Here is a 20555-nt window from a genome sequence, read left to right on the forward strand (position 1 = left end):
AGTTCAAATCGCCCGCCCTCCGATCGAGGAGTACTGACATCATGGCCTCATAGTGACGTTGCGCCATCGGTGAGTAGAACGGCGTCCGCAGACGGCGCTACAGCTTTTCTGCGCAAAATGCAAACGCGCGGCCAGAAACAGAGCCAAGACAGAGCCGACAGCAGAGCGAAAGCGGGAGTATGGTGGCTAGCGGAAGGAGAAACGCGCGACCATAAGCTGGTACTTCATTCTATGACGGAAACTTCGACGCTCGTCACAATGGACCCTGACGACAGATTGGCTCGCGATGCTGGGCTCAACTTCAGCGATTAGAGCACTGACACGCGCGACTGCTGCTGAGGGCTCGCGCTGCCGGCGTCGCAATTGCGTACTACGACGGCGGCCTCGACGGCGGCTCTCCGGAGCGGGAAAGCAACGAGGGCTTCCCACGACATCACAAGGACGTGGCATTCTCATTGCTTGTTTGAAATGAAAGTTTCGCGAGCCAGCAGAACCTGCACAGCACGGCGCGATAACGAAACTACTGAAACTTGAAAGTGTGCGCGGCGCAGAGTCGAGCGCGCAGAGTCGAGCGAAAACGAAACCTTTCGACCACCCATACTACTGAAGGGTAACGTCAAAATGTTATTTTTTCTTAGAATCTAATAGACGTAGACAAGTAGCATTTTCTTCCGTCGTATAATCGAATGAAATGATATTTTTAATACGAGTAGTTGAGTATTGGTAACACAAATTATGAGGAGTGCTTTCGTCATCGGGCTAGTACCGGAATGTCGCTGGGGGCTCTCAAATCATGTCATGCATTTACCTCAATTCCTCGGTTACTAAAGCTCTGTTCGCGATTAGATCGACGCCTTAGACGTTCTAGAACATTGCTCTACCACTTTAACTTGACTTTCTGGTAACCTTTAGTGTCCCTTTAACAATCGTGTATGCAAAGTATTACATTGCTACGCACCGCAGGAAGATATGAAATTTCATTTCGAATGCCGTTTACCTCGTCACTCGCGGCCGCCGCACTCCAACCGGACGGTGACGTAATCGTACCCCTGCGCTTACGTAATCGTGTCTGCAGTGTGACGTCGCTCGTGGCGACATGTGACTTCGAGAATTATTCAAGACAACGTCTGTTATCTGTGCGATCTGTTGCTTGAGTTGACGAATTGAAGTTTAGAGAAATAATAAAACACAGAAACGAAATGTCTGAATGTTTTTTGTTTTACTTCGCACCGAAGCAAGAGAGATGTATTTCCGCTTCGTCTGCTTGTTCCCATGGTCGTGCGGTCATGTGCGCAGGTACCGAAACTGTACCATTTTCTACCGTGTTCCAGTGCATGATCACGCTCTGCAATCCGCTTGTTTTGCCTCAGTATTCATGTAGCACTGAATTATACCGCTAGTCATAGTTCCTTGTGCACAGTGCGCAAAATCGTACGCTGTGCGAACGAGACAACAGCTCGCGCGCGATGCCGTCGGCGGTAATGCATAGGGCCGGGGAAAAAAGAAAAGAAGAGTAGCGAAAGAAAAAAAAAGAATTGGAGGCGGGGCCTGTGACGCATGCGTCACGCGATCCTCGAGGTCCCGTATGGGAGAATGCAGGGAAGGAATTTCGCTTGCGTAGGCTAGACGGGGCGAGTGGAGAGAGCCTCTTGCTTGGCAGTGGAGCCTGCCTGCTGAAATCATGGGTTGGCGGCACTGAAATATTTCTATCTCGGCTATTAATGAACCGATTTGAAAACTTTTTGCGGCAGAACACTCCCTAGAGGACACGTAACAACTTCCAGTGTATAACCGAAATTTGCTATGGGGCCCGGTGAGGGGCCCTTTAAAGGTAAACTGATTGTCTGGGTTGGGATGTTACACAGCACACATCGCCGCAGAGGGGTGACAAGTGTTGCTTCTATATTGGTTTTTCTTGTGGCTTTTTACTGTATGTATGAGCCTTTCCACACTTGCAATCTCCTTGCAGTAAAATAAGTTCGTGTCCCGTGCCCATCTTTTCTATTAACTTTCCTTGTCCCTTCCAGTCTCCATTGTTGATATCATAGACCAATCTTTCCCACTAGTTTACCACTGAATATTCTTAGTACTCCCATCCAAGAAAACCAGTCTCAGTTGTGGTTTTCATCGATCGTGATTTGCTTGAGCACATTCATCTGCAGATTTGCTGACAGAAGATCATTGAGGAGAGAAACATGCAGAAAGGGCAACCAGAAGCATGTAGGGGCTTCTTTTTGACAGTGTGGGCATATTTGCTTACTTATTTTTATGGCTGCGAATGAACTTGTGGAATTGGCCATAAAATTAAATGTGGCCCATACACTTCTCTGCTGTCATGCTTACAGTCATGTAGCTACAGCATGCGCTGCGCACATATCAGCTGCACATGAAGAGAATGATGCCAATTGTATCTATGAGTATGTGCACTGATGTGTTGGAATGTCGCTACACATCACTAGCCTGGATGTGCTGTAGTGCAGGGCTGTAGCTTAAGCCCATCGAAATGAAGAGCAAGAACTGGCACTTCTACTGTTTGCAACCATCAATCAGATAGAATCAGTGAATTACTTTGCAGCTCATTTGACAAGTGTACAAGCGCCAACCAAGTGTTGAGCACACTTGACACACTATGTTCCCTTACCCTTTCTTGTATACAGTCAGTCCCAAGCTCTGGGACATTGAACAGTTGTAACATTGCTTTGGGAATCCCATGCAGAATTATAGCACAGTACTGTGTGTGTATCAAACTCCTGTTCACCGCCACATTCAACATTAATTGTGAGGACATGCAGTGGCACCATCCCTTGCAATTGTCTTGTTGATGAGGCATGAAGTACAATGCTGTGTGCTTTACATAGCTTTACTGCTGGTACTCTATTTAAACACCGCACAGGTGCCCTCTTTGACATTTCTGTTAATGCTTTCAAAGTGAGGGAAGTTGTTCACTCCCATATTAATGGTCCTTTACAGACGTGTCTCTTCACAAAATAAAATGAACAGTCACTTTTGTGTGCATGTAGCAACATAGTCTCCAAACCAGCTTCTTGTGCAAAAGACGCAATTGTTGGGAAGATAAGATGGGAAATAAACTCATGTGGTATGCTGTCTTTACTACCTAAACCAATGATGACTCAGTACAGGGATCACACAGATTTACACAGAGCAGGTGTGCAAGTGCGTTTATGTAAAGCAGTGTGCAATGCTTCTATCTGGCTGCTGTGATTGGCTATGTGTTCGTGTCTTTTCATTTATCTTTCCTTTTGTTCTTTCGAAGGAAATTTTTTGAAGATCAAATGTGAAAGAGAACACAATTCGGCCCGTTCAGGAGCAGTACATGAAGAGCTATACATTAATTTCAGAACAAAGTGGAATTTTTAGTAGCTAATTAAAATGATTTTGGCTGAGTGCTGCCTTAGCAGAAATCCTGAGATAAGCATCATTTTTTAGAGATTCATTCCCAGAGCATGCTAGAATATGCATTAACATTGCAGTACTGTTCCAAGCTCTTAAAGGGAAGTCTTTCAAGAAATTGTGAACAGAAATACCAGTATATTTTGTACCACTTTTTAGGGATAGATATACAAGTGATGCTAGCCTTGGGACTTCAGCTAAGCTTGCATGACTTCTCTGCTGCTCGATTTCAACATATCAACACAAAATAAATTCAGTAATTCAAAAGTTATAATTAGCCAATATTTTAACTAGCTACCTGTACATTGTCATTTATCATGTAGTAATGTCGGTATCTTCAGATAATCAACCTGAACATTGAAGATTAATTGCATTTTCACAGGCATTTCCAAGACAAAATAAATTGTTTTATCTAATAAAAGATGCATAAAAAGTGGTACATTTAAAAAAGATTTGAATTTGATATCACTGGTGCAACTTTTTACTGGAATATTAGCGGCAAAAGTGCCAAAATTAAGAGCTATCAGGACAAAGCGCAGTTCTGTATGCTGTTATCTTGTATTTTGCACAGTTGTTTTTGTCATGAACACGCAGTATTATATGTATTTAACCACGCTGTGTGAATATGAACATATGAACTAATTAACTGCGAGGCTTTATAGCACCGAGTGGCATGCAAGAGATGCATTGAATTAGGGCGGTCAAGGAGTGAGGATGACTGGCTCGACTGGTTCCAACAGAAAGACTGTTCCGAAACCTGACGCAACAGTCTGCCTCGCTGACTCATTGCTGACGTATCACACTCGGCCGTTTAGATGGCATATTGTAATGGACAGGTGGCTGGGCACCTTCACGCACTATTCACAGTATGAGTGCACTGATGACAACACAGTGCGCATACATGCAGGCCAGTATGCTCCCATGCTGTGTTAATTTCTACCTTATCCTGCATAAAAACTCCGCAGCACTGACTTTGACGCGGGTGATGCAGTGCACCGTGGTTTCATGTGGGCATTTAGGGTCAGTGTTGCAATCGGCATATAAACGACCACATCATAGCATGAGTGACTTGCCACATCATTCCTGTGCAAAAGATGTGTAACTTTGTGTTCGAGACTGCCTTGGAGGGAGGGGTAAATCAGTGAATTCCCACTTTTCAGTCTCAGGAAAACAGTCCCGAGATGTGTGGAGCATTCAGATAAGCTTCAAATAGGCATTTCTTTATGTTTTGCATTATTGATATATCGAACTATTTCGGGATTGGCTGTCTAACTTCTTGTTTGAATATTTAGGGAAGTAACTTGTAATGTATCATAGCTTTTTGTAATGATCACACCAGTGTGTAAGCTGTTACAGTAGACTTTTAGTAATTGGAGATATCATTAGGACAGCAACAAACAGCGCTTAAGACGGGATGGTGAGAGCACGACATACAAGGCGCTGCGTGTTCTGTGCCATATCTGCTTTTCCTATATATTGCATTCCCCACAATAAACCTGTGGTTGTTTGTCTGTGCCTTTTCTGTCGTACTCTCACTGTTTTGTTTTAAGCGCTGTTTGCTCCCATCCTAATGGTGCACCAACCACAGCCCAGTTTAGCACACTCCTGCAGATATCATTGTGTACTTCCAGCCAGCTCAAGAAAACTTGGCAACTTTAGAAGTGTGCTGGAGTGCCTACTGTTTTCTTTCCTGTGTGTGTGTGTTTTAACGTTTGTGTGGTTCAAAGAGTATTCTTGTGTAGTTGATTGGAATCTCTTTTGTAGGCCTTATGGAAAGAAAGTGGCTTATGAGCGTTATTGGGCTGCCTATGAAAACATCATGAAAACTCTTGGCGGACGGCCTCACTGGGCTAAGGTGAGAACACAGCATTCTGCAGTTGAAAATTGAGTTCATTAACATTATTTGCTGTGCTCTGCTGGGCATCCAAGTTTTGTATCATTGGAGTAGACAGTCACAAATCAACAGAACAGTCTTCAGTATGCTACATTTGTTTCTCCTGAGGCAGCTATAGTCAGTCACTGATTTTGGCTGGCATAACTAATTGGAATGCTCCAAGTTAATTTTGACCATCTGGGGTACTATGCACCTAATACAAATGTCACATGATGCTCTTTCACTCGCAGTCGAACCCAATTCAGCTCTAATTTTTTGGTTCGTAATTGGCTCCTTTGTGTAACCTGTGGGAGAAAGCCAATCACGGTAGATAATTTCGATCCGGATTGGGCTCAATCGCGATGAAGAATAGCAGTATGGCACTGATATACATGTGCATATGCACCTAATTTTAGTACATAACCATTTTTGTATTTCGCTTTCACCAAAATGAAGCAGCTCTGGCTGGGCAACGAACCCACAACTTTGAGCTTAGACCACCATACCCACTGAGCTACCATGGCGGGTCAGTCGATGATGCCATATAATTCTGCTGCGTCCTCCCCCCCCCCCCCTCCCGCCTTTCTTTTTTCTTTTTTTTTCTTTTTTTTTTGTGTGAAAGCAGTTATGCGCTTGAAACTGAGCTTACTGTAGCCATCCATCCATCTGTCCTTCCTATTATGGTGGCGACGGCTGTCCAGCAAAACTTGTGGAAGGTAGCTAGGTAAGTGCATACACACTTTAGGTAAGAGGCGAACTTCCAGGGAAAAAGAAGTAGGAGAACATAATGAATACAGATTACTAGTCATATTATAGAGCACATTTCTTTTCTACATGCATGGCAGCCTCATAATGTGTGTAACCATTGAAAAAAAATTATTAATAAAAAAATCACGGGCACACTAGGCACACCTTTAGTCAACCAGAACTGTGGAGCCACCGTGGTGTCGGGGAAGCATGTTCATGTCGCACCCTGGAGGCCCAGGTTCGATTCACACCCAGACTGAAATTTATCAAATTTTGTCTTCCAAGCCATTGATTTTCTTTGTTTACAGAAACCTCCCGGAGAAATTTGATGTCAATCCGAGCATTTTTCATATGTTTTTACTCTTTATGCCGTCGGCCATTTTTGGTACCATAACTCGGTGGCGCCGCTACCGGATTCTTGCATAATGGTGCACATAATGCTTTCGCATTAAAATAATCAATGTGGAACTCATGCCAACACTCATATCTTTAATTTGCCTCATCACAACAAAGCACTTTTTGGCAGCAATGTAGGCGAGTCCTTGTGCAATGAACCAAAACTAATCTGTCCAAGTGAATCCTGTAAGCACAGTGACTTACATAAGCAAAATATATGATCTTCCAATTGACACACCTTGCTATAAGAGGAAGCCATATCAAAACTTATCGCACCATTTTACTTACTCCCAACAATAGGAGAAATAGGTGTGCAAAGTATCACAAAGTAATATAGTAGTAGTATAAGCTATATTTTGTCCGAGATGGAGTTTATGGAGGAGGGGAGTGGGAAAGCCCATCCTCTTCTTCCTCAGACGGCGGCCAGGCCTTGCGCTTTGGCGGCATCTTCGGCCATCTGGACGACCCGGAGTTTGAGATCTGGGTCTGGGTTGAGCAGTGCAGCCTCCCACTACTCTTTGGTATCACAAAAGAAAATCTTTATTAGGAAAAAAAGTTACGCTTGTTTCCTTATGGAAGAATCGCAAAAAAAAGGGGGGCTTTGAAAAATTTAACAAAAAATATGTTGAAGAAATGAATTGTGCACAAAAGACATTCAGGAGGGCTAAAATCCCCCATGTCTTTGTTTAGCTTTACTCCAGAATTTGGGCAGTTTCATGTTTCACATGAAACAGGCACTTCCAATTTCAGTTTCACGGATGCCGGGTAGGGTTAAATTTTCTTTTGCTGCCTTTTGAAAGAAACGACAAGGAACAAAATGTTTTCTGCAAAATGCTCCTCGAATAAATGTGCATTAAGTAAACAAAAAGAAATGGTAATTTTTGGAAAAAAAATTGTTCTGAACTTAGCCTCATCCCTTAAAACTTTTCCTGCTGTGGGAGGTGGTGCGAAGAGGTAGCCACTGTAGCCACGGTTTATTTATGGCTGGACAGCCATGGTGCAGCTAAAGGCCCTGCATCCACGCGCCACCGCCGCTTTCTTAAGTAGCGACAACCTTTGTTGTGCGCCATCTTTTCCCCTCGCACCAAATCCGGTTCCGGTATTTCCGGTTCCGGCATTTCCGCTTCCTGGAGTTGCGCTGCGGGAATTTCCGCTTTGACTGCTGTTAGACGATGGTGAGACGCCTGCGCGTGCTTAGCAGAGCTGTGGCAGTCACCAAAAGAAGGATGCAAAGGGGACAAGCTGTTGTATTCCGCTGAAGTAGTAGTTCGCGGTCACTGTTTTCCAAGTGCACGAAAAACGGCAGTGGTCTCCAAGCGCCCAGGCACTACATTCCACTGTATGTTGTCGCTCGTGCCACAACCGGTCGCAGGTTGACACGAAGCAGTGAACACGAGCAGATCGCTGGTTACAATAGGCAGTGGTTTTTGGATGGAATCGCATTCAGTTTCAACCGCAGCATGGTGCAATTAAAGCCTCTCCAGCGACGCGAAAGTAAACAACGCTAAAAAGCAAAACGTCACTTCCACTCGGAACAGGAAGCTGCAGCTACGTAAGTTCCGCTTGGCGCCGGAAGCTAAGGGGGGGAGTGGGAGAGGTGCGTGGCGGAGGAAGGCAAGTTGGCGGTACTTAACCTGGTCGGCGGAAACTTGTATGGAGGGGCTTTAGGTGCAGCGAGATTTCGAGATCGGCCGATACCACATCAGCTCAAGTCGAGTGCACTAGCATGTTTTAGAAGGGGGGGGGGGGGGGGTGTTCCTCACGCTACCTGCACTTCTTCCTCTACCCTCTTCTTTGCCAGCTTTGGAGGCAACAGTCATGCCACTACAGGACCCCCCCCCCCCCCCCTTTAGTGCAAAGCACAATTTAAATAAAGTCTAATGGTAAAGTCCAGGTAAAGTGTGCAGATGGTGTCATTGTTGGTAGTGTCGGGTTTATGCAGTCCGGGAGAGATGTATCAGGCAGCACCTGCAACGCAGGTTGTGAGTGAGGCACAGCCACAGTGATGCCGTAGTGTGAAATCACAACCTGCTGCAGGTTCTCATAGATGCCTGGGCCTGTAGAAGTGGGAGCTCCAAAAGTAGACTGTCTGGCAGCTGATGGCTTGCGTGGAGATAGCACAAGTGTTGACTCACGATGTAGACGTAGAAGTGATGCTTGAGCCGGAGAAACCAGATGACTGAGCTGCTCCTGTAAGACTTCTATGGGCCATGTATCTGCGGAAGGTGTGAGCACAGAACTTCGGAAGGCTTACCTGCTACAGCTTGCAGTGAAATCTCAAATGCCGATAGCATCAGCGTTGCAGTGGTCGCTGAATGCATCACGAAGGTTGTACTTGTCGTGTCGCCATGCCTATGAGAGTGAAGTTTGTGCCTAGTGCAGAGCCTCTGTATCGGTGATGATTGAGGCAGTCTCGAACGTAAAGTGGACAGCTTGCGGGAACGTCCATGCAAGGAGAGCGGTGGTCCGTAGGATAGCCGAAAGCACTTATGTTTGGCCCAGTGAATTCCTTGGAAAAAGTCGTCTTGCAGCTGCCTTTGAGGTAGGGAGGAGGCTCACGAACCAAGTAGAGGTTTCACGCTGAGGCCAGCGCGTGCCGACGATTGGCAAGGGTGGACACAGGCGATGTGGGGCGGCTAAGATGCGATAGTTGAAATGGTGAGAGCTGTTGTGAGTGAGTGCTCGAGGTTACATAGTGTGCAAGGACGGCTGGCTGCAAGTCCGCATAAATGTCGGGGTTGGGGGATGACAGCCGGAGCCTGGAATACAGCTGGAGCCTGGAACCTTGTTGAGAAGGAAGTGGCTGTCCAGCTGGACGAACCAGATATCCGGCATGTTGATGGTAGAATTCTGGGACACGCTACAACCACAGGATGTCTGTCGGACTGCGCGAGGCCACGTCACTCACCTTGGTAGAGTCACACTGACGCTGGCATGGCTTGGCTCAGTTGTCCGGGTCACCAATTTGTGGAAGGCGATGCGAAAAGATAGCTGCTGTAGCCACGGTTTGTTTTTGGTCGGCCAGCCATGCTGCAGTGAAATCATGGGAGCAGCCGACTCTGCAGCTGCTCAGGTCAATCGTGCTAGCGTGTTCTATCCTCGTGCTAACTGCACGCCTCTTCTTCTTCACCAGCCTTGGAGGGAATAGTCTCACTGCTCCACTACTATTGCTATTTGTATTCATACTCAGGCCCCTGCAACAATGTGCACATACAAAAGAGCAGGGCACATTAGCTACAGTACTCTCGTAAAACATCCACGCTTGGTAAGTGTTTTATTTACTTGCATACTGCCAATTTCATGCGGGATTTTTGCAGGAAGAGCACATAAGTTATGTACCATGCTAAAATAGAATAAGCAAAAACTCTAAAGTACAAGTATAGTACAAAGAATAAAGGGAAAATCGGACATCCACCCGTTCGTAGCAATTGCTACAAAGGAAACCCATATGGGTTCCTCGAAAGAAAAGCCTCATAGTTGAAGAAAAATTCGGCCTGGTCCGGGACTCGAACCCGGGACCACCGCCTTTCCGGGGCAGCCGCTCTACCATCTGAGCTAACCAGGCGGCTAGCAGATGGCAGGGCGAAGTCGAATTTGTCAATTCGACATCTTTTTCTGCTCCACGGAGTGACTCCCGCTCTGAATCCACTCCGACTCTCTCATTGGAACACCTTATTCCCGCCCTCACTCTGTCATTGGAACAAACTTGCTCCGAAACGAGCAGAAAAACTTGCTCCGACTCCGTCATTGGAATTCAACATTAGACAATGTGGAGAAGTGCGAGCGTCACAGGCAGCAAAATTGCCCAAGCAGAAGAAAATGCAGGACTATTTCATGCGAAACTAAGCTAATTCCATCAATCAAGTGATCTTATAAATAGTATGTGCTTTTATGACATCCAATTATTTAGCAAGCTTATATCGAATTATGCTCTATATCGCACTGATGGGCGCTTTTTTGCGAGTTTGTCATAGCCGGGTTCGACTGTATTCTTGCTTCAAGAAAAAGCAAACAATGGAAAGTTTGGGAATGGAATGACAAAACCTACTCCACATTTTCTCAAGAAGGGCTTGTTGTTTTTGTGATATATGCAGCACAACAGATTTTTTAACATTGTCATTTGCCAGTTTTTACACCATTCAAATATCAGTTGTATGGATGATTTGTTGTGTGTTATGTGGCCTTCAGTGTAATTGATTTCTTGCTATAATATAATATTCTCAGCAAAATGTCTAACATTAATTGGAATCTTTGCAACAATGTCATTAATATAAGTTAAACATGATATGGATGCTAGAACACTGCCTTGAAGAACACCAGATGTAACTCAAGGTATATCAGAGGTATCCTGATTAAATGAGTCATGCTTAGTTCGCTTAGTAATGGGCCTCTTGCCAATTGTGAAATGTACTTTCATTATTAGTTCTTTTGTGTATATTACTCTGTCACATGCTTTATAAAAGTACAATAAGGTCCAGCCATTTTTGTATGACGTTTCTTAGTGGTATATATTGTGAATGAGCTAGACGAATCTAGTTGTCTAGCATCATTCCTTATGTGGGAATGATGCTGAAGGCGGCGGACGAATGCAATTTCGTTCTGCATTATGTCACAACAAAGTTGGGAATGTGTTTAAGGACGATCTTGTATTTACTTGCGTAAAGCCCACACTTTATTTCTGATTTTTTACTGGTTGCAAGTCTTACGCGAGGCAGGCTTGTGACCACTATTGAAGCCTCGAACTGCGCTCAAAGTTCTAGGCAAAATAACACAGCCACTGGTAGCCGATTATGACTACATTTAGTGTCGCCAACTGATTTTTTCAAACACGGACAATGCCACAAGAATGTTCGAATAACTGAGCAGTCTGAAAAATCAAATTGGGGTGGTAACATTGATTTTGTGGTTTTTTAGAGTGCAGTACAGCAGAACATTCATTTGCATACCTTTGTGCAGTCTTATTATCAATTAAAATAAAATTTGCTTGAATATACATGATGGCCAAATTATGGGTGCGTTTCACATTCACCCATCCAGCAGCCAGACGTGTGTCACAGGTTGTGAAGGGCAGACACTGTACACGAAGCCTTGACTCCGCAACACTCACATAAGGCTGTGCTAAGCAAAATCAGCTTGGAACTTTATTGCCTCTATGCCCACGCAAGCTTATACTGTTTCATCCAGTAAATGCACGCACAAACTTGGTAAGCATTCACCGTAATTGCCAGCTGATCGGCCCTGGACCCAAACTCTGCTTCACGCACATGGCCGTCAGTCCAGCCCATGATTTCGTGCCCAATCACCTATGTGGTCTACTGGTACAAACATCTTAAAAGGCCCCTCACGAGGCCCCATTGCAAATTTTCGTTGTACAAAACTTATGAAATGCTGTCTATGGGGCACTTTACTGAAAGAATTGTTCAAGTTGGTTCATTATCGGAGAAGCCAGAAGATATTAAATACTCGCTTACCATGCTACCAGAAGTGTGCATGGCTACTGACAGAGACACGTCTTCCCTCTGCCTCGAGTCTTCTCTCATACCGAAGCCGAGGAACAGCGCCAAGTTCTCGTGACACACCCTGCCTCTTTTTTATTTTAATTTTACTTTTCTTGCTCTGTGGCACATTTCAGGTGCGGCATTGTGTGGTCTGTATTGAGTGATTTACCAAAGTAATGTGTCATGGCGAGTGACGTTGCCAGAACTGCGTTTTATACAGGAGTATTTGTGCGCGTTGCCCCATCTCTGCGTGTCAGTGGACCTGCTCAAGAGGGAGGACGTGCGATGTCTGGTTTGAAATTTCAGGTGTTTTCGTGGCATGCAGCACTATAATATTTTGCAGACACGATCGTCAGCACGTAAATTATGCACTGTGCGTGTCTGTTTAAATTGGCCAAACTTAGTGAGGTGCCCAGAGGATCTTACCGCAACCATTTTGCCACCATCCAACCTGCTGGCTAGTCCTAACCAGCGCTGAGTGTGAGGTACAGTGATAATTTTTATTCTTCCAAATTTTTGCACACCAAAGTAGGGGCATGGGCCTTACACAAGGACAGGCTTCACACAAGTAAATACTGTACGTTACAATAGCTTATGTTAGGAAGAGTTGTACATATGAAAGGAGAAGCATAGGCAAAAAAAAAAAAACATTTTTTTTTTTTCCTGTGTTCGTCCTTTCATGTGTGCAACTCTCCTAATGTAGCCTTGCATCAACTCGCCCAGCAAGAAGTTTCCTAAACTTCAAATAGCTTAGGTGCTGTACATGTACGGCGAAGGCGACCTAAAATTAGAGGTTTTAGTTTCTGTGCATTATTTGTGGACTGGAATTACTTTTCCACTTTTGCCATTTTTAATTAAATAGGAAATATAAAACACAACAAAAATTATTTACATATTTAGCATAAGTATTTTAATGACCATTTAGCATACTTCTAAAGAAAAGAGTTTCTTGTGTTGTAAGATTGCAGTCCTTTGTTAGTAACTATATTCAACAAGAGATAAAGGGCACCAGCCTTGGTTATTGCGGGGGTTCAAAACATTTATCACTGAATTGATCAGTCTGTTGGAGCTTTCCATCATCTACTGTGAAAAAGAAGTGAAAAGAGCAGTTCATATTTTTGCAGTTAAATCTTTTAATCTTTTTACAAAGAAGCTGTATGCCTCTACCCCCAATCGCATTTGTTATGTCCGTGGGCAATAAGTCAACCAATTACAGCGGGATGCGTGCAGTACATGCACTGCTGGGTTCCTTGCAGCACCACTAGATGGCACTCGCATCCACGGCAGTGGCGGCTCCAGCCATGCAGGTAAAAGGAAAAAAAAAAGAATCAGAAAGCTCACCTTCATGTGTAGCATTTGCTGCAAGCCTTTCCCGGTAAAGATTACGGTTGCATAAGCTACAGTTGCCGGGAAGCGGCAACTGTAGCTTACGAAGCAGGGAATGACGTAACTGCGCTTTCATGTGTGAAAGAAACCCTCCTAGCAACCGATTTCATTTGTGTTCTGATAGCAGTATGGAAAGGCCACGCATAGTTGGGACTTCCAAAGAGCATCATGAACACGATGAGCGGTGACAGGATCACCATCGATATTCACAACAGCATCGTGCTCAGGCTAGGTAGGATGCAGTCTTTCCTGCCCAAAGCAAGCCACGCGCAGTTGAGGTGCCTGAAGAGCAGCGTGAATGTGATCAGCGACTAAAGGAATGGCGTCATGCTCAAGCTAGGCAGAATGCAGCGGTTCCTGCCCATACTTACTGTACATGGCCTGCCCAAAGCAGGCCATGTACAGTAAGGACACCTGAAGAGCAGCACAAGTGGAAAGGGCTACGAAAGGAACAGCAACGTCAATATGCACAACGACATTGTGCTCAGGCTTGGCAGGACCCAGTTCAAGGCTACGTCACATTGGTCTATCGGATGAGGTCATGCCTGGCTAAATCACTGGCCAACCACCTTCACAGCATAAATTGGAGCCCCCCTCCCCCCATTTTTTAAAAGTTTTTAAATAGCACTACCTTTAAGCAGCTTCAAGCGTGGGGTTCTGTTAGAATTGACACTATATTTTTCTTTCTTTATACCACTGATACAGTTTGCCACTTACATTAAAGGGACCCTGAAACGATTTTGACGATATTGTCCAAATGTACTGAGTCGTTACAGTAGGTCCTTCTGGTCATTAATTGACGCATCTAAGTGTTCCTCATAAAGCATGCAATTTATTATAAGGTTTTAAAGGTGTACATCGCTGCCTATCGCAGCACACTGCTTGGTGGAATTATCGGCCACTCCTACCCATATGAGATAAATCACCCAATTGACATCAGTAGGGCGAGCTATCCGATTGGCTGCCCAGGGCATGTCATTGATAATTTTTCCACCTTTATGGTGAACAGATGATGTTCGTGATACTTGGAATATTAGTTAATTTGTTTCTATAGAAAGAAAGTAAGAGAAAGAGAATGCACAAGAACAATTTCTCACTACACTGAAAGGTACACTAAAGTGAAAAATGATTTCTTTTGCATCAGTAAATTACCGTTCTACAACACCAAAAACAGCACTCTTACATTGATAAAACGTTTGGTAAGCCAGAAAAACCGCAAGATCGAAATACGGGTGGTGACGCCTACTTAAGTTCCCGCACCTGGGGGCTGTGACATCTTGGATTTTGATGGCATCTTCTAGGGCCTACTAATTATATATAGCGGCACAGTTTGACTACATTGTGTTCTAAAGGAACCAAATATTAAACATGGAAAGTTTCGGGAACCTTTATTCAGCCACCACAGCCCAAATGCGAAAAAATACTTTGGAATCCCTGACGTCTTGCTGACGTACCGGCGCTGGGGTTTCGGCGCGAAATTCAAATACTGATACTTGCACCTTCATTTTCTCATCTAATAATCAAGCTATTTTTCGGAAAGACTGCCTGCAGGTTTCTCAAACAATGCTTCATTAGTCTAAACTGATTTATTGTTTCGCTTTAGTGTCCCTTTAAGCACTTAAGGCACACAGCAAGCGTCGTCTGCTTTTGTTAAAAGTGCTTCATTTTGACGAGAGCTCCGCGGTCAGAGTCGGTCTCAGTCTTTTCGCGAGCACTATGATTCGAGTTTGTTGCGTCATGGACTACAACCATATCGACTGGCAATATCTCAAGCTGCGACATTGTGTCCCTCTGCAAGGCAGCAGGCGAGCGAACTGGCTGCAGCGCATCAGACTGCCACTATCCGTTCGGCGCCAGGATTTGCGTGTTTATGGCTGTCACTTTACACCGGAAGATTACTAATGCAATAGTGTTTCACAAGTCCAGTATTAGGGTAAACGCAAGCACAAGGGAACAGGGCCTGGCTGTTTGATCATGTCGTTCACAGGATAAGCAGAAGTACGAATGTGAATGGTCAACCACCTGGTGGCACAGAGCTCAACCACACACAGTAGCAGTAACGAAATGTATTCTTCTTTGCTGCTGGTGTAAATTTTTCGCAGGAGTGTAATCATTAACACATTGCTTTTGTAAATGTTTAAGATGTTTTATACTTGGTTAGAGCAATATTAGCTCTTTGTTTGGCTGGTTAAGCTCTGCGCCAACGGATGGATGGACCGTGGAGACTGATCAGGCAGCTGACGTACGTCTACGCTAAAGTTCCTTCGTCAGCTTGAGTTTATACCTCTACCATTCCATCGAAATTCCCAGCTCGCGTGTGGTTACTGAAATACCAGATACGTTCGGCGCTACGACAGAATGCTCAAAACGCACGCTGCTTCTGTAGCTCTCGCTTGGGGTCAACTGCCAAGCAGTTGGTGGAGAGTTTGGAGAGGCTTCGCGCGCGCGCTCTAGAGAACCAGAAGTTGTCGACATGACGTGCCATCATGATGCAGAGCCACTAGAAAATGCATGACTGTGGAGGAGGGTAATATGGGATGTTTCACACAAATTGGGATGCGAATGATTAACTTTAGCTGTACCCTACGCGTCTACAGAGTTTTTCCGAACCGTTTCAGGGGCCCTTTAAGCTTATCATATCGCCACTTTCCATTCTTGCTTTCACACAGCAGATACATTGCCTTTTACTTCGCACACTAGCAAAAATATATTTGCTAACTGAAAGATTGCGTCTTTTTGCTTTGTGGCAGTTTTTTAGGACTTTTCTTTTATATTCGAGTTAAATTACCTATTACTGTTAGGTACTGGTCTACTTGTATATATTTTAAATCTGACCAAGATCAATTTCCAGAATCTTCTTAACCTCATCATTTACCATTTCTTTAAATGATTCTCCCACTTTCCTTAGCCTTCTATGGTGCATCGTAAGTATTAACTAGGTTAGATCTTTGCTAACAGTTTTCTGATTAATCTTGCCTCAGTTCCAGGATTGATGCAGTTTTCATCAGAGCAATCACCTGGTCACACATTACAAATTCTTGTTTTTAGTTCTGTTAGCATTGCTTGCTTAGCATCAATTGAAGCCAGGCACTCTTCTTCAATAATCTAAGGAACATCAGAAATTTGCTGTAGTAGTTGGGAAAACTTAAGTCATGTTGGGTGGAGAATTGCTCTCGATGGCTCCAGCTAGCAACAACTTCCAGAGGTCTAAAGACCAATCCCATAATATCAGACAAGGAAGTCAAGGGCACAACAGCACAAGTAAACATAAGTAATTTCAGGAAAAATATTTGTCGAAGCATTTGCTCTCCTGTAAGATGTAAACAGTCTACGTGCCGATGGATTTTCTGTGCCCTCTGGCTTGTGTTAGTGCTTTCCCAGACTTGTCGAGATTGCTTTGATCAACCTTGCCGATGAGTGCCATCAAAGATGTCAGACAGCGCAGTATTGCATTGTCTTCAATTTCTGTGTGTGCGTTGAGCATGTGAATTGATTGTTGATTGGATGTTCCTTGGTGCAACTTGGGCACAGGTGTTGCTCTCTGCACAGACTCTGGCACCTGTGCGTGCACCTTGCAGTCGTAGCAGGCAGTAGTGCAGTGGACAATGATGATATTGTGTGCATCACAAAGAAGTTTATTGGGCAGTGGTAGCCTGGCTTTTGTCACAGTAATAAGCTCAGTGCCACAGAAATTGCTAATTTTTCTTCTTGCTTTGCTGATTAGATGCACTCGATTTTCTCTTACAGTGCCCTACAAGTTTCTCAAGCAACCTCATTCATTAGATGACTGTGTCTTATAAATAATTTCAAATAAGTTACTAATTAGGTAATATTTAATTGCACTGGGCACTAACAGTAGGAGGGACAACTTGTAGGAACATTGAAGGTGTGCAAATATTCAAAGCTTTAGAATAACTAATCGAATATTGCCGTATTCGATTTGGTCTTCGAATACAATAGTTCCTATTCGTAACTACAAATATTTTTAAAATAATTTTCTAATACTTCAAATTGCTGACTGTTCAGTTAATTTCATCCCGGCGGCCATGGTAGACATAGAGCATAAGAAGTTACACAGTAGGGTACACTACGTGTCACTCAAGGTGCAAGACTTTTCCGGCTGAACCGCAGTCATTTGTACTCACCAATGCAATCCAGATAAATTGCTTGTTTGCTCCTAATGCTCCATTTGTGTTAATAATAAGCAATGCTTTATTATATACAGTACAACCACGGAAACTTTCTATGTATATAGCCAGATGCGAGGTTTATTGGTGAGAACAGCAACCCATTACGTGAAAATTATTTGAAGGGTATTGAAAGTTATTATATATTCTATGTAATTCTGGCATTATTCCATTCATATTCAATTCAATCTCAAGAATTAGTATTCACACACCCTTAAAAATGTGCACTTACATCTATTTGTGTAGAGCTCCCCGTTTCTTATTATTATTATTTCTAATTATGTGACATTAATTTCTCTTTCAAATTAGATAAACTTGTGCATTCTTCGTCCAGCCTCTGAAGGCAACATTTTAATTTGGCAGACCCAACATAGCCAGTTCGCTGTTCTGCCAAGTGGAGGAAGTGATGCTATTATTAACATCAATAATATTGTTATTATTATCTGATGCATGTAATTTGTACTATTGCTTTATTATTACTCCTTATGTGTCTGCTTATCCTGATCTTTTTTTGTTTTACACTGGGTTCGTAAATCTCCTTAAAATTCTTGAAAACCCTTGTCGCTAGCTGTGGGTTTGCAGTGGTGTGCCAGATCAGAGGACCAGCGTGGCAGGCTCATAGAATGGACTAGAACGTGAAATGCCTGTGCCATGAGCACGCACCACCCCAACAGTATTTTCCTCATCTTTTGCAGTGTCAACATAGAGCGCTGAACTTTAGGGTCCACGTGTAGCGGTTTCAGTGGGCAGTACGCCCTTAAATTTAGAAAAAAATGAAAATATTTAAAGACCCTTAAAACTCCTTAAAAATAAATGTGCTCTTTGAATTCCTTGAGAACTGTTCTTGGGGGTGACTTTCGAAAATTCAAAGTAACAAACAGCACATTCTGGCTGTGCCATCGGAAACTGACTGTTGATAGACCATCGACTGTCTATCGGGAAAGGATTATGGCTTTTCTTCTTTCCCCAATATCTCTAAATGATTCAATGTGGTGTGTCCACAGCCACCAATGAAAGGCTTAATTAAATTGCCATTGTGGAACTAGATGAAGCTAGCTCAAGCGACCATGCTGTACCGCTATTCTGGTTCTTTTGCTAGTTGGTTGACACTGCAGCCATTGTGACTCCATTTTCAAGCTCTAAGCTCCGGAAATGCCCGGTGGAAAGCGATTTTTATATATTTAGGCTTTAATGCACTCTGTAGCTGTGGCTGAAGCCAGGTATAACTACCATGCTAGCAGGCGATTGACATAATTGCCATTAGAAAGCTAATGGATCATGTATCCAAATCTGCAGCTGCTTAGCTGCAAGAAATTGCAGCTAAGGAGGCAATTTCACTATGTTCTAACTATATAGATAAATAAAGTTTGTTTCCCCCTCCTTGAATATTGGCCTTTATCATCCTTGAATGAACCTTGAATTACGAGTTGAATGTTCTGTACGAACCTTATTGACATCTTATTTTTTGTCCTGCAACTTTTGGTCTTAGTGTTATTTTTTATCTTTGTTTCTTTGTGCAGTATTTAAACATTTGGTTGTTCCTGGGCACCCAAAATAAAGATCAAATTATTATTATTATTATTATTATTATTATTATTATTATTATTATTATTATTATTATTACGCACTTTGGTGGTGACTCGTCAATTGTCAATCTTTTGCGCAGTTACCTTCTTGATAGATCATGTTAATGTCAATGGCCAGACGTCTTCTTTTCACATGGCAACCAGTGGCGTTCCTCTAGGATCAGTACTAGGGCCACTCCTTTTTAAAATTTCTATTAATGATGTTTTTTTCCAGGATTCATCCTTTCTGTATGCTGATTACATCAAGATTTTTAAGAAATTAATACTGTTAATGACTGTCGCATCCAGCACTCTGACCTCTCTTCTGTCGCATCCTGCAGTCTGGCCTGTCTTCATGTCTAAATGGCACGAGGTTAATTAACCTCGCCTTAAGAGGAAGCTTTAGCTTGGGTGCTCCTATCTAAATAGTAAAAGGAGAACTCTCTCTTCTCGGCAACCAATGCACCAAATTTGGCGAGGTTTGTTTCATTTAAAAGATAAACTTAAAATCTAGTGACTGTTGGTATTGAATTTTTTTTAGGTTGTCAATGTTCTATTAAAAATTGGCAAAAATCACAAATTTTCTGGAAATGAAACTATGAGTAATGATATCACATTTCTGTGAATTGCATCTAATAGTACATGTAAGGCTGACAAAACTGATATGTTGAACATGAATCTCAAAAAAATTAATATGAAAATACAGCTTTTGCGGAACCCTTGTACACAACATAACAAATTCACTTAAGATATAAGATGACATGTGAAATTTGTTCAATTTCAATGATCTAATGGGTGCCGTTTACAGAACCGCGATATCTATTCTTGATGCATAGCTATTAATTTGTAAACTTAGTGCTTCTATTTTTTTTCAAATTTCCGAATTTTTGAAAATCTTGCTAATGAAATTCAGGCCCTAAAGCAAAATTCTGCTTCCAGCAGTCACTAGAATTTAACTTCCTCTCTCAAATGCGACAAATTTCAATAAAATCGGTCGAGGGGTTATCTCAAAGTGTTTTTGCATTTTACATGTACTAGAATAGGCCCTGTCGGAGTTGGGCCCGAGCTAACACTTACTATTAAATACTGCTAAGACCGAAGCCATGGCTTTCATGTGCAAAGCAGCAATCTTTCTTTTTCTGTAGATACTGTACCATTGTGTAAGGTCTTTGAGATCAATGATCTCTGTGTGCTTTTTTATACAACCTTGCACTTTTCAATTCACACTAAATGCGATCCAATGAGGGGTGTGTGCTCCCTTTGCGCTGTTAGCAGACTGTTGAGAGAATTAAATTCTCCTACACCATTCCGCAAGTTATACACAATCTGTTTTCTTCAACTCAATAATGCGTTGTTCGTCTGGAATGGCATTTCTAGATCCAACAGTAGCATTATAGATTGAGTCCAGAAAAAGTTTCTAAGCAAATAGGATCACCGCTTTCCTAACATGGACACTGGACCTTGTTTTAGCTCTTTTGGATTGTTGTCACTG

The 20555-nt window shown here is 43.1% G+C and overlaps 1 protein-coding gene and 1 non-coding gene across 3 annotated transcripts in view; one reads left to right on the forward strand and one right to left on the reverse strand.

Moving 5' to 3' along the window:
* The window catches only part of LOC142559788 (L-gulonolactone oxidase-like), an 87319-nt gene that overhangs the window by 65527 nt on the left and 1237 nt on the right, over nucleotides 1-20555 (forward strand). Inside the window, exon 11 of one of the 2 annotated variants that reach the window (XM_075671431.1) lies at nucleotides 5176-5266. The exons of the other annotated variant lie outside the window; for it this stretch is intronic. Within the exon in view, the coding sequence (XP_075527546.1) occupies nucleotides 5176-5266 (91 nt within the window). The remainder of the gene's footprint in view (nucleotides 1-5175; nucleotides 5267-20555) is intronic. 2 annotated transcript variants of the gene reach the window in all.
* On the reverse strand, nucleotides 9919-9992 carry TRNAS-GGA (transfer RNA serine (anticodon GGA)). Its single transcript has one exon. It is a non-coding gene; the product is annotated as a tRNA-Ser (tRNA).

The sequence above is a fragment of the Dermacentor variabilis genome, chromosome 10, assembly GCF_050947875.1.
Source record: "Dermacentor variabilis isolate Ectoservices chromosome 10, ASM5094787v1, whole genome shotgun sequence".
Taxonomy (NCBI): domain Eukaryota; kingdom Metazoa; phylum Arthropoda; class Arachnida; order Ixodida; family Ixodidae; genus Dermacentor; species Dermacentor variabilis.